The sequence below is a fragment of the Watersipora subatra genome, chromosome 5 (genome assembly GCF_963576615.1).
Source record: "Watersipora subatra chromosome 5, tzWatSuba1.1, whole genome shotgun sequence".
NCBI lineage: Eukaryota > Metazoa > Bryozoa > Gymnolaemata > Cheilostomatida > Watersiporidae > Watersipora > Watersipora subatra.
The window spans coordinates 64,637,339-64,652,679 of record NC_088712.1 but is presented as its reverse complement, the minus strand read 5'-3'; the positions used below and the strand labels follow the sequence as shown (position 1 = coordinate 64,652,679).

Here is a 15,341-nt window from a genome sequence, read left to right as displayed (position 1 = left end):
AGAGTATAGACTGTATATTAGATACATCTATGCTCTGACCAAACAGTGGGTTCCATTATAAATCGTCGTTGATAACAATGTTCACACTATCACAAACCCATCAGTGTTTGCTTCAGCAATTACTCCGGGACGTAGTATTCTCATCTTTTCTTTCTAATTTTTCGTGATGAAGCTTCTTTGTTTTTGTGAGCTTGAATCGAATACTAGTCCCGCAGCAACTATCACAAATGGAAATAAATCATACTATCCGTGACCGGCAAGTGCTATCGCCGAAATGATGCATATCCTTCGTTTTTGTGTGACGTCATTCTATCGTTGTCCGCCATCTTTATGGACAGCTTCTATCGTTAAAAACACGAAGCTTCTGCAATTATTGCAAACAATACTTTTGTTTACAAATTTTTTATTTTAGTATCAAAACAACACCGCAAAATACTATTAATCAAGAGAATGATGTTCGTTTTCTACAAAGATGGCGGCTTTTTCATGAATGAGCGCATGTGCAAACAGGGGGATGACGTCAACAGAAACGATAGATTGCACAGGCTGTCGCCGATGCAAAATAGGCAAAATATCGGAAATGTTTGACAACTGCAAACTTTCCCAATGCATCTGCGTTGCTTCGTCTATACTATCGGGCCCGGGTGTACATAGCCGACGATGAACGACGAAAGGACGATGCCAACATACAGCGATATGGTGTGAACTGCCTTTAAACAAACCGGCTTAAGTTAGTTTGGAGATAATATTGACATCTCTTAAGGCTTACATTACTGTTCGGGTATTCTTAGGCAACATACAGTTGAAATATTTGGGTACATCACAACATATCAGTGATATATATTGATAGGGAGGTAAGGAATACCTGTAGTGCTACAGAGTTTACATAGCCACTCTGTATCCCTTTTCTTCAGTTTTCCGCAGGCGCGATGGCAGCCTTGGCTGCCACAGGCATCACATAATATCAGTTCCCATGGTCTGTAACCATATCATGCAATATCAGTTCCCATGGTCTGTAACCATATCATACAATATCAGTACCCATGGTCTGTAACCGTATCACACAATATCAGTACCCATGGTCTGTAATCATATCATACAATATCAGTACCCATGGTCTGTAGCCATATCATACAATATCAGTACCCATGGTCTGTAACCATGTCACACAATATCAGTACTCATGGTCTGTAACCATATCATACAATATCAGTACCCATTGTCTGTAACCATACCACACAATATCAGAACTCATGGTCTGTAACCATATCATACAATATCAGTACCCATGGTCTGTAACCATATCATACAATATCAGTACCCATGGTCTGTAACCATATCATACAGTATCAGTACCCATGGTCTGTAACCATGTCATACAATATCAGTGCCCACGGTCTGTAACCATATCACACAATATCAATACCCATGGTCTGTAACCATACCACACAATATCAGTACCCATGGTCTGTAACCATATCATACAATATCAGTACCCATGGTCTGTAACCATATCATACAATATCAGCACCCATGGTCTGTAACCATATCACAAAATGTCAGTTTCCCCTGCATTAAATATCAATTCCTTGCTAATAGCTCTGATGGTTGATTTGAAACAAAATTTACATTACAGTTATTTGGTATCAAAAAGTTTACCATGTCTTACTCTGCTGTGTTGTAGCTGCAAAATATGTGGAAATGTGATTACAAGCTCTTAAACGCTCAAAAACGAACAGTTAATCGCAGCCATCATGAAAATGGCCATAGGTTGAATCCCTCTTTAACGGTTCAAATGGGATGTAGTTGAACACGATGCGCTTCTGTTTACACTTTCATACAACCTCATTTTTCGAAATATTTTCACAAATATACTTCACGCATTCAATAAAACCATGTCTATTGTCCTTATGCGTCTATTTCATTATCATTGTAATGCTGTCACTTTGAGCCCTGATATCTCAAAACCTAGCTTAAAAATCAGTTTAATTTTTTATCCTCAGCTCGAGGGGGTGCATATCATCCTCTGATAAACATGAGGAGTCTGTTGGTCACCTGCGATGGTCAAAAATGCTGCAGAAATTGTTCGCACCATTTGGTGGAAAATATGGGTCACATGATCAGATTATAACTAGATGATTAGACCAAGCTGGAATGAAACTGTAAAGTAGCGAGCATTTATATTTGATAAGGGCTTTCCAGCAGAACCCGAAGTGTTTGTCATAAACTAGTGCTACGAAACGTTTTATATTGAGCTTTTTAGTAGCCTTTCATTTCACGTGGTAACATCACATGTCAAAACAATAACCACATCGAGTTAAATACATCATCCAAATAAGGGATTCCAACCTACGGCCATTTTTTAACTGTTTGTTTTTGAGCGTTTAAGAGCTTGTATTCGCATTTCCACATATTTGCACCTACAACACAGCAGAGTAAGACATGGTGAACCCTTTGATTCCAAATAACTGTAATGTGAATTTTGTTGCAAATCAACCTTTAAACCCAACAAAGTTCTGGCTTTGGTATGTGATTCAAACTGGAAAATGGTAATTTTAGTGGCTAGAAGGGTCCTTTTGAATTCCTTTTAATGCACTTACAATGTTCATCAGATTCTAGCCACTCATCCCTCACAATTATGAGAGAAATACGACATACAATAATGGAGACGGATAGAGTCCACTGACAGTAAAAAGAGAGCAGGCATGGAGATCTATTAGCAGCAGAATTTGTGGGGCACCATGACCTTGGTGAATATTTTAATTTTTTAAGTTAATGATGACCGACCATGTGCCTTAAAACAAACAAGTCTAACGTATTCTTAAAATGTTTTATTGGATTCACTCGGTGTTCTCCGCTAGCATTATCATTGTATTTATCACAGATAACGGAGACGCAGATAGAAGATAACTCCATATTTATGGGTATGCCAAAGACTACACGTTTATTGTGTACCCCCTCTACCGCATGAGATATTTTTTGACATTTTGCCATACGTACATAAGATATATGTAGGAATAAAATGCACTCCCCTAGGGTATGCGTAGGAATCAGAAACCTCCCTAAGAACAGCGCTACTTTAAAAATAATTACAAATTGTTGTCCAAAAAATACTAACCTAATACTAATAAAAATATTTCATGATCTTATTGAAAATTAGGTACATCGACTAAAAGCAGCATGGAATGATGATTATTGGACACAAAGACATAATAACCATTTAGAGCATTTTGATTGGTTTAGACCATTGGTTTAGACCATTGGTTTAGACCATTGGTTTAGACCATTGGTTTAGATCTGGGGTTGGCATCCTGCGGCTCCGGAGCCGCATGCGGCTCTTTCAACCCCTCGCTGCGGCTCCCTCTGACTTTGGATTTTTTTCCTTTTCTACCATATGCCAAGTAATTCATAAAACTTTAGAAATGTTATCACTAGAACTTGTAATATAAATTTTTTTTAATGTAATTTTAGTGATAAATCAAACATTGTCGCTTGTTATGCGTTATTTACGTTCTATTATTAGTACCTTAACACATGATTGTCACGTGGCTTTAACTTTAACATAAAAGTGCAGAAAAACGTACCTGCTACCGGATTCGCGAAGAGGGCCAGATCGCTACGACATACCTTCAAATATTATGTCAACAAACGGGTTAAACAATTAGTAATCTAGTAAGGCTGGCCAGCCACTTAGGACTGCAATATCGTCAACAACACTACTGACAAACAACAACACTAATACAGGTAGTACACCTTATAACAATTTATGCGCCAATAAAGTGGCCAAAACTATTTTTTGTTCTTTGCAAAAGTGTAATTTTGTTTTCTCAGCAGTTAAATCATTATACAGGCCACACCCTTTCGTTTTATGATGTAAACAAGGTATAGAAACATTAAAAGCTAAACAAAAAAGTTACATGTAGTATTTATTTTTTAAAAATATCAAAGGGGGTTCGTGGCTCCCGCTGCGTTCTTTCCTGCGGAAAATGGGTCTAAATGGCTCTTTGACTGGAAAAGGTTGCCGACCCCTGGTTTAGACCATTGTTATATTGACAGCATGAAAGAGACCAAGGTGGTAGCGCATCAAGGACCATGGCATGTGAGAATTGTTTCTGCACGCCCCAACCAGCTGCCACTAGTTGGCTGCTTCATGAAAGAACCGTTGTTAAGACACATTGTTTTTAGTTAACGAAACTGTTTGTAATCCCAACCAAATGACCAGTTTACAGCCATAAAACAATTACTCTGCCTGTAATTACTACCTCAGGCAATCGAAATTGTGAGGGCACAGAGCTGGCAGCGAGTTATCTTCAGCAGGTCAAAAAGGTCAAACCTCTCTGACGAGTTGATTACTTCCAATAGAAGTAAGATTCTATCCTTATTACGGTAGCAATCATTTCTGCATAAGATTGTCACTAAATCACAACATTTTCATATTAAGATTCTTGCTCTGAAAACCACCTAACAAATTTTGGACTAATTTTAGTTGTTATGCAGTTTCAGTTCTTTAAATAACGGTTTGCAATCCATAATGTATTTGATAGATCTATATTTGATACATCTATTCTTAAATGGTTATTAAAAATACTGACAAACCTTCCGACTCGCAATCTCTGCCATGAATGCTGGGTAATGAAATGCTATGGCAACACTCAAAACTTCATTATTTAAAATCTGAGTCTGACAGTATGTGACAGTCATGTGACCAATATCATCATTATTTAAAATCTGAGTCTGACCGTATAAGACAGTCATGTGACCAAAATCATCATTATTTAAAACCTGAGTCTGACAGTATGTGACAGTCATGTGACCAATATCATCATTATTTAAAATCTGAGTCTGACCGTATGTGACAGTCATGTGACCAATATCATCAGTATTTAAAACCTGAGTCTGACAGTATGTGACAGTCATGTGACCAATATCATCATTATTTAAAATCTGAGTCTGACCGTATGTGACAGTCATGTGACCAATATCATCAGTATTTAAAACCTGAGTCTGACAGTATGTGACAGTCATGTGACCAAAATCATCATCATTTAAAATCTGAGTCTGACAGTATGTGACAGTTGTGTGACCAAAATCATCATTATTTAAAATCTGAGTCTGACAGTATGTGACAGTCATGTGACCAATATCATCATTATTTAAAATCTGAGTCTGACAATATGTGACAGTCATGTGACCAAAATCATCATTTAAAATCTGAGTCTGACAGTATGTGACAGTCATGTGACCAATGTCATCATTATTTAAAATCTGAGTCTGACAATATGTGACAGTCGTGTGACCAAAATCATCATCATTTAAAACCTGAGTCTGACAGTATGTGACAGTCATGTGACCCATATCATCAGTATTTAAAATCTGAGTTTGACAACATGTGACAGTCATGTGACCAATATTATCATTATTTAAAATCTGAGTCTGACAACATGTGACAGTCATGTGACCAATGTCATCATTATTTAAAATCTGAGTCTGACAGTATGTGACAGTCGTGTGACCCATATCATCATTATTTAAAATCTGAGTCTGACAACATGTGACAGTCATGTGACCAATGTCATCATGCTACTGCTCATCTAATCAGTATAAACCACAAAAAAACGGAATCATGAGCTCCTCAGGGCCAAGTTCCGGATAAACACTCAAAAAGTGGACAGCTCCAAAATTATCACAACTATAAAAATTCCCTATGGTTTTGTCAACTTAATGATGTGACCCGCACCGACCTAATACATACGATACAACATCCTAGCCTCAGTTATTATTTTATAGCAAAGCCTCAGGCCCTACCCATCATCCTGGTCTTCTCTACGGCCCTGAGCGCACAAACAATCCTCAGCTTCACATTCTATGTAGGTCTCTAGTAATGAGTTGTAGGCATTCGGCTCAAGTTCCCAAGATGCATCTCTACAAACATTTACTACATCCTTTACCATCCTATACTGGCTAGAAAAAAGCCCAAACCTGAGGCTAAAAAACCAAAGTTTTGGAATCAGATACTACATGCAAGAAGATTTTTACTACCACTGAAACCATAGCTAGCAGGTGGTGACAACTTCCAATATTTATAGCTTTAATAGAGAACATATCTAAAAAAGGTGCCATTTTAACAGTAACTGTCACACGCATAGTAACTGTCACACGTAAACTAACCATCACATGTATACTAACCGACACACGTATACTAACCGCCACACGTATATGTACTAACCATCACACGTATACTAACCGTCACACGTACATGTATACTAACCGTCACACGTATACTAACCGTCACACGTATACTAACCGTCACATGTTTACTAACCGTCACACGCATACTAACTGCCACACGGATACTAACCGTCACACGTATACTAACCGTCACACGTATACTAACTGCCACACGTATACTAACCGTCACACGTATACTAACCGTTACGTATACTAACTGTTACACACATTTTGTCACATGTGCATTACCGTCATATTTTGAGGTCTATATATTAAAAAATATCTGTCTTACACACACAATATGCCAGGATAATAAGATGGATTGAAGAAAAGGCATAGCAACTTGCAAGCTGATGACTATGAATGGAGCATATTACCCGAAGTCTAATACAAAGGAATATGCCCCTTGCCTCCATAATTTTTACTAGGGTATAACCTTAGTAAAAATTATAGAGGCAAGGGCACATAAGTGTACAGTAGACAGTGAAAGAAGAAGAACATAACATGAAAGCCTACACAAGCTCCATGGCCATCACAAAAAAGTTGCTAACCAAATTTCGTTCGGTTGCTGTAACAATGGAGCTATACCCTGATGATGAGGAACTGTGTGGCACACCAGACCTCTCCATGGTATCTACCACTGACAGGTATCTGAGGTTGGCACACCAGACCTCTCCATGGTGTCTACCACTGACAGGTATCTGAGGTTGGCACACCAGACCTCTCCATGGTGTCTACCACTGACAGGTATCTGAGGTTGGCACACCAGACCTCTCCATGGTGTCTACCACTGACAGGTATCTGAGGTTGGCACACCAGACCTCTCCATGGTATCTACCACTGACAGGTATCTGAGGTTGGCACATCAAACCTCTCCATGGTGTCTACCACTGACAGGCATCTGAGGTTGGCACACCAAACCTCTTCATGGTGTCTACCACTGACAGGTATCTGAGGTTGGCACACCAAACCTCTTCATGGTGTCTACCACTGACAGGTATCTGAGGTTGGCACACCAGACCTCTCCATGGTATCTACCACTGACAGGTATCTGAGGTTGGCACATCAAACCTCTCCATGGTGTCTACCACTGACAGGTATCTGAGGTTGGCACACCAAACCTCTCCATGGTATCTACCACTGACAGGTATCTGAGGTTGGCAAACTCTACCAGTTCTCTTTTCTCTAAACAATGATGACCTAATGGTCAGCACAGATTATGGTGCTAACCATATTGGCACAAGAGAGAGTGCTCCCAGTTAGACAACAAGAGCAAGAGCTCACAACTAGACAACAAGAGCAAGTGCTCCCGACTAGACATCCAAACACACAGATCTATCACACCACACGGCCACCCACTAAAATTCAAAAAGGATTGCTGAGCTGCATGACCAAGTTCCATCCCTTTTTCCCAGCAACATCCCCCATCTTTGCGTCAAACCATGAGCCTGCAGAAAGGTTGGTACAGTTTGATCACTGTTTTGAAAATATATATATATACACCGCGTTTATAGGTCCAGAGCAATAATGCCAATTATGTGGTGGCGTCCCTACTGTTACATTCACTTATATATGCTATAACTACTACAGCTTGCTAGAGTTCTCCGTTTATGATTTTAGTTATAACTGAAAAATTAACTATTGCAATGACCGCCCGATACTAAAAAAAATTGTTTGGGAGTGTTTTAGTCCATGCGTCTTTACAACACCATCGTGTGCAGGATTGCCTGCTCTCACAAGCTGCAGTAATACACATGAGATGAGCACTTTTCATTATCTTTGTGTTGCAGCAAAACAAGACATGGGAAGACAAGAATGAAGAAGGCTTTGTGCACTATTATGCACCCTTGCATTAACAAGGTATGAGAACATTGGTATCTGCAATATCAACATGCTAGGTCAAGTGTTTGCTTTTCATTACACCTTTACTATTGCAGGTGTGAGCATAGTAGAGAGCGATGATGCATGTGGAATGTGGATGCAGAATGCAAAGCCAGCTGCCGGTAGAGAAGAACTGTTTGCTAATCAATCTGATAGGTAAAAAGCTGCCAACCGGTGACAAATGCCAACAAGTGACGAATCGACAGAAAGGTGAGACATGGGCAAACTACCTGTCAGGAATATATATGCCAGCCCTTAGCATCTCAGCCTGCCACTCATCCACATTGTTGCAGAGTGGACATTTGAAAAAGTGCAGGCCTGCGGAGTAAGCCATGTCTTCTATGCAAGGGCGGTGGTACCAGGCCCTCGTACCTGCAAGAGTAGAGTGAGGCACTGAAGAAGAGCTAAAACCAAATAGCTCCAGTAATATCACAGCAATGGAGAGGCCTGGGTAGCCGAGGAACAGTCCCAATGTTAGGTACATAAAAGTAGGAACTTGGACATAACAGTTTATAAAAAATCTTGAGAATGCTTCCGAATCCCCTCTACAAAATATCCAAAAAATTGAAGTTATCTTCTACCACTAGTTTCAGTGTTGTGTGAGTGACAGTAACGACTATATTAATGGGCTGTCAATGAATTAGTAACATTGTTAGCATGTACTCGCTATAAGTAAGCGTTTGGTTATTGTTGCCTAAATGCATGAAGGATTTATGAAGTCATGAGACTATCAATACTGATGATGACTACACAGGCCTTTTTCCACCGTTAACAGACCCAACCTGATAGCTTGATGAAGGCAGCAAGTTCTCCCTTTCTACACAGCATCAAGTAGAACTAAAACAAACCTTGCTTCCTACCTTCCTGTTTTTACATATTTAGAATGACATTGATCCAACCTTATTCATGCTAATAACATGCAAAAACTGTCTCTACTTGTGCACTATTCCACAGCATTAACTATGATGATCATAATTCTGTGGATTTAAGATCATAACACACTTATTCTATAGTCACGACATGTGAATAACCATTAAAATGTCATCGAGAAATATAGCACACTAAATCTCTACAGTCAAGGGAAGGAATGGAGGTACTCACAGCATGGTGAAAGAATGGTTGAATTTGATACGGCAGATGTGAGGGGTTCATAACAGATAAAACAGCTGTTATCTGTGGTGTCTCCTTCTTTCTGTTTCTCTTCCTCTGTAAGGTCATCCTGCTGAAGTCTGTGTTTTGCGCAGTAACTCCTATATGGAAGCATAAGGTACAGGAGTAGACGTCAAGTGAATTTACAAAGTTTCCAAAATTGAGCATGGTTGAGACATAGTTATATAAATGCAGCCGATGGCTTTTATAAAAATCTAGAAACACAGAAATAGTGATAAGAAATGCATTCAGGGTAGCAAGTATCCCTGTCTGGCTAGACAAGCAGACTTGCAATGGCGATGTCTAGCACGGCCATTAGCATAGTATCATAGTATCTTGCTGCTTGATGCAACTAAGTTGAGGCAAATGAGTGGAGCTAAACAAATTGGGTACAAATTAGGAATATATGTAAAAACATAGGCAGGAGTAAAGTGAAACAGGAGAGTTATGAAAGATGACGAGTGCTGAGCGAGAAGGGCTGAACAAAAGAGAGGGTAAGAAAGAAGATTATAAGAAAAAGAGGGAGAAGCAAAAAATGAGAAGAGAATAAAAGGAAAAAATGGACACGAAAATAAATACAATAGTGGAAAAAGAGAAAAGCAGATGGAGAAGAGAAAGAGAAGAAAGGAAAATATTGGGATTGAGAAAAGGAATGATTTGAAAGAGGAAGTGGTGAGAGAATAAGTGAAGACAGAGTCAGACAAAAGAACTAACTGAAGAGTGGATGAGGAAAGCAAAGAGAGCTGCCAGGCAGCTAGTGGTAGACATGAAACAGCTGATCACTAACCTGAAGTCATCATAATAAAGATACATGCTGCCACGATCCTTTCCACAGCCATAATGATAAGACCTACGGCAGCGCTGTTTACTGCAACCGATAGATGCGTTGTTCTTCTTGCAGTAACAACATTTCTATGAAAAATAAATAACACAAAAATAAGCATGTACAGTGAAACACGGATAACTCAAACTTCAAGGGACCGAGCAAAAGTGTTTGAGTTATTAGAGCGGTCAAGTTATCAGGACAGTCATAAGTGCACGTATTTATCAGTAGATACATGTACATATACAAACTATATATCAATCCAAAGCATAGATTGCTTGTTGCAAGTTAAAGGGTCTCTCGTGGGAAGTTTTAAATATTATTAATCAGAAAGTATAGAGATTTTTCTATCACTTGAGATTTGTTTGTTGCTTTAGGTGATGTGACTGCCAGGACGTTCTCAGATTAAAATTGGCAAAACTTGATCGCGGTTAAAACGCTCAGAAAAAATACATACGTATTTTTCTACCGAGCGTTTTAACCAAGATCAATTTTGCAGTAAGTCAGTTATTACAAAACTGCTTTACTATTAAAAACCCATTATCAATTTTGCCGATATTGCTTTAAAGTTATCCAAATTTTACCTCGCTTTTCTTGCTTTCGGAGGGCTTATCGCTAAGCGAATGTTTGGTAAATTTGATTTTTGCAAACCTTTAGAAAAATCGTCAATGAAAATATTTGCCGATGTTGGTAAAAACGAGGCCTAAGAACTACTAAAAGTCGATGTCTATCTCTATGGCTTGGAATAAAGTGATATTCTAAAGCGATAGTAACAACCGTCTCGGTAGCCGTTTGGCAAAAAACTGTTCGAGTTAACGGAGTTTCAGTCGAGTTATCTAAAGCCATTCATCATTGCGTGGGAATGGACCAAGCAAATCCATTCGAGTTAATCACGTGTTCGATGTATCCGAGGGCGATTTATCCGAGTTTCACTGTATTTTGAAAGCAGAACAAATATCATACGCTGTCACAAAATGGCAACCATGTGTTAAGCAGGAAGTAAACAATCATTGCCAGTTGTTCCAATTATTGATGGTTGCTAAAATTAAATTTAGAGGGGTGATATGATTAAAATCACGAAATAAGCAAAGAAAATCATCAATTTTGGATACTGTAACTTCATATTATCATTTTCAAATGCGTAGCTTTACTGATGTTATATAGGGTTAGCTTTAATATTAAAACATATTTGCAAATTGTCTGTAGTGAACAAAGCGTGTAGCAAAAATCTTTTACGAAAATAAGAGTCGTGTCAATCCGCGTGGGATGCTATGGGTTGGATGCTATGGGTTGGATGCTATGGATTGAATGTTATGGGTTGGATGCTATGGGTTGGATGCTATGGGTTGGATGTTATGGGTTGAATGCTATGGGTTGGATGCTATGTGTTGGATGCTATGGGTTGGATGCTATAGGTTGGATGCTATGGATTGGATGATATAGGTTGGATGCTATGGGTTGGATGCTACGGGTTGGATGCTACGGGTTGGATGCTATGGGTTGAATGCTATAGGTTGGATGCTATGGGTTGGATGCAATGGGTTGGATGCTATGGGTTGGGTGCGAATGGTTGGATGCTATGGGTTGGACGTTATGGGTTGGATGCTATGGGTTGGATGCTATAGGTTGGATGTTATGGGTTGGATGCTATGGGTTGGATGCTATGGGTTGAATGCTATGGGTTGGATGCTATGGATTGGATGCTATAGGTTGGATGCTATGGGTTGAATGCTATGGGTTGGATGCTATGGATTGGATGCTATAGGTTGGATGCTATGGGTTGAATGCTATGGGTTGGATGATATGGGTTGGATGCTATGGGTTGGATGCTATGGGTTGGATGCTAAAGGTTGGATGCTATGGGTTAGATGATATGGGTGGGATGCGAATGGTTGGATGCTATAGATTGGATGCTATAGGTTGAATGCTATGGGTTGGATGCTAAAGGTTGGGTGCTATGGGTTGGATGCTATGGGTTGGATGCTATGGGTTGGATGCTATGGCTTGGATGGTATGGGTTGGATGCTATGGGTTGGATGCTATGGGTTGGATGCTATGGGTTGGACGCTATGGGTTGGACGCTATGGGTTAGACGCTATGGGTTGGACGCTATGGGTTGGACGCTATTGGTTGGACGCTATAGGTTGGATGCTATGGGTTGGATGATATGGGTTGGATGCTATGGATTGGATGCTATAGGTTGGATGCTATGGGTTGAATGCTATGGGTTGGATGCTATGGGTTGGATGCTATAGATTGGATGCTATAGGTTGGATGCTATGGGTTGGATGCTATGGGTTGGATGCTATGGGTTGGATGCGAATGGTTGGATGATATGGGTTGGATGCTATGGGTTGGATGATATGGGTTGGATGCTATGGGTTGGATGCTATGGGTTGGATGCTAAAGGTTGGATACTATGGGTTGGATGATATGGGTTGGATGCGAATGGTTGGATGCTATAGATTGGATGCTATAGGTTGGATACTAAAGGTTGGGTGCTATGGGTTGGATGCTATGGGTTGAATGCGAATGGCTGGATGCTATGGGTTGGACGCTATGGGTTGGACGCTATGGGTTGGACGCTATGGGTTGGACGCTATGGGTTGGACGCTATGGGTTAGACGCTATGGGTTGGATGCTACTCGTTGGATGCTATGGGTTGGATGCTATGGGTTGGATGCTATGGGTTGGACGCTATGGGTTAGATGCTATGGGTTAGATGCTATGGGTTGGATGCGAATGGTTGGATGATATGGGTTAGATGCTATGGGTTGGATGCTATGGGTTGGATGCGAATTGTTGGATGCTATAGATTGGATGCTATAGGTTGGATGCTATGGGTTAGATGCTATGGGTTGGATGCTATGGGTTGGATGCTATGGGTTGGATGCAAATGGTTGGATGCTATGGGTTGGATGCTATGAGTTGGATGCTATGGGTTGGATGCTATGGGTTGAATGCTATGGGTTGAATGCTATGGGTTGGATGCTATGCGTTGGATTTCAGGGAAAAGAATACATTAAATGTGATACAAGTTCTCACAATCGGCTTGGCAGCCAGGCACAATACTTATTACACATGACGATCTCTCACAGCGCACAAGGCTACCATAGTACTAGTCTAGTGTATAATAAAACAGGAAGCTGAAAATGCACCAGCTGTCGGCTACGACTCTTTTCTCTCTGTATATCTTGAGGAAGGAAACCGAGTAGACCTTCGCTGTCATCTCCGCGTTGCGCAAGGCCACTAGAGAAAAGCAGACAGAAGTTGTGTGCGATGAGTCCATGACCATTCGCCATTGGCCCATATCTCTTTTCATCTTCTCCAGCACCACAAAAAATGCATAACAGCGGAGTCACTTGGCTGGTTGAAGGAGAAGTTAGGTCTGTCGCAGATGCCATCAAAAACGAGTCAAAGGAGCCCTAAGAAGGTTACAATTCCATCTATAAATTGCAAAGATCAAATAAAGAAAGCGTCAATACAATACAATGCTTTTGAAAACTGAACTTAATTGATATTAGAGAATGGAATTGAGCTATTCTAACAACAGATCTGACAATCACAAATTACCGTACTTTTTGGACTATAAACCGCAGCCCTATATAAGCCGTATCTGCTTTATTTTCCAAAAACCGATAATAAAACAACACATAAGCCACACCTTTGTATAGGCCGCAGAACTCAGAACTGTGCTTTTTAATGCGGCAGCAACTTCGCAGTTTAAAATGGAACAGTGCCGAACTGCACAATTTCGTATTAACCGACGCTTTTTAACTTAGTGCCTAATTACAGAACAGTACCGTGAGGCATTGTTTCATATTTTCTTTCACCGCTAGAAACAAACTAATAGGAGATTCTGGTTAATGCGCCCTAGCGTGAACGAAAAAGCTACAGATTAGCCGCACCCTTATATAAGCCGCATGGCTCAAATCATCAGAAAAAAGTAGCAGCTAATAGTCCGAAAAGTATGGTATATTGTTTGCGGTTTAATTCATGAAAAAAGAGTAGAGAACAGTGAGAAATAAAAAAAGTAGGTACAATGAGGACCAACAGACGCAATAATATAGCTAGTTTAATTTTAAAATTTTTGTTTAAAAGAAATCTCACATACTAAACAATTAGAGTGAGTCCGGGACACAAATCTGTTCAGGCAAATTAGGACTGTTAAGGTAGTGTAAATCTGTCGCAAAATAAGGTGTTCAGTGTACAACATTTAGAGGTCTATTCATGAAATGTTTATTTTTATAAATATATAAACACATGATTTCTACTTTCTCCATTACGGTCATTACACTGCGCATTTGTGTGTATTTTCGCGAGCATTGCAGTTTTGAGATATGCTTTGAAAATTTTATAAAAATGCGAAAAAATTGAAAAACCCCAAAAAAGTGCAGGACTAAATATTAAGTATTAATATTTAATAGTAATATTAATACTTAATATTAATAGTAATTGCGTGAGACTATAAAGGTTCAATAAAGTTTGCTAGTGAATCGCATAACTATATTGTCTTTACACGCATAGAAATAAACAGGTTATACACGCAAAAAAAGACGTTCTACAAAATATAAAACAAATATACATATAGTAGATATCCCAGATACTTCTAACGGTTGTTTTCTTTCCCAAGCTTGTCAAGAGAGAAAACGATGCGCTGAAAGTGATGCTTGTAATGAGATTTGTTATTCCACTCAAATTGGAGAAGTTGCACCGACTTGACGCTTTACATTATATAGAATTTCTTATATAATACATTGCGAAAACTACTTAAATTAATTTACATTCAATGGAATTTATGCAAAAAAAGTTTATGTTATAGAGGCATGTACTGTAGACCACGCTAGCATACTTTTCACAGACAATGGCTTCCAACTTCTTTTGAAAATTTGTGATAGTTCACAATGACCTCAAACCTCTGGATTTGATTTTTTAAAGCTGATCTGCTTACACTTGCCAAATTCTTTTTGATTGACTCCTTATCATAAAAATGTCTAAAAATACAAGAGCTTTGTGTTGATATAATACAGTTTTTTGAAGACTCAAAACTCTGTGAGCTGAGATTCAGATCTATTTTTGTAGGCAAACAAAGTTAACCAAGGTAATCTCAAATATGCAAGGTTTTCCAAAAAGCTGTGACCAGTATAGTAGTTATTCTATATTGCAATCTCCAAAAGTAGCAAGCGTTGACCTTACCAACACGAAAAGTCAAACAACACTTGTCCAGCTGACTTCTGAAAACACTACTTATAAGCCCGTA

General features: G+C 39.3%; 1 protein-coding gene across 6 annotated transcripts in view; it reads right to left on the bottom strand.

Moving 5' to 3' along the window:
- The window catches only part of LOC137397024 (PHD finger protein 7-like), a 49,054-nt gene that overhangs the window by 19,496 nt on the left and 14,217 nt on the right, over nucleotides 1-15,341 (bottom strand). For 2 of the 6 annotated variants that reach the window (XM_068083304.1, XM_068083303.1), the window contains exons 2-7: nucleotides 13,240-13,506; nucleotides 10,046-10,170; nucleotides 9,211-9,359; nucleotides 8,340-8,481; nucleotides 5,806-5,922; nucleotides 866-978 (exon numbers count right to left, since the gene is read on the bottom strand). In XM_068083304.1, the coding sequence (XP_067939405.1) occupies nucleotides 866-978; nucleotides 5,806-5,922; nucleotides 8,340-8,481; nucleotides 9,211-9,359; nucleotides 10,046-10,170; nucleotides 13,240-13,485 (892 nt within the window). In that variant the 5' untranslated portion in view covers nucleotides 13,486-13,506. Of the gene's footprint in view, nucleotides 1-865; nucleotides 979-5,805; nucleotides 5,923-8,339; nucleotides 8,482-9,210; nucleotides 9,360-10,045; nucleotides 10,171-13,239; nucleotides 13,528-15,341 lie in introns of all 6 variants that reach the window. The other 4 variants (XM_068083306.1, XM_068083305.1, XM_068083302.1 and 1 more) reach the window with 2 other exon arrangements.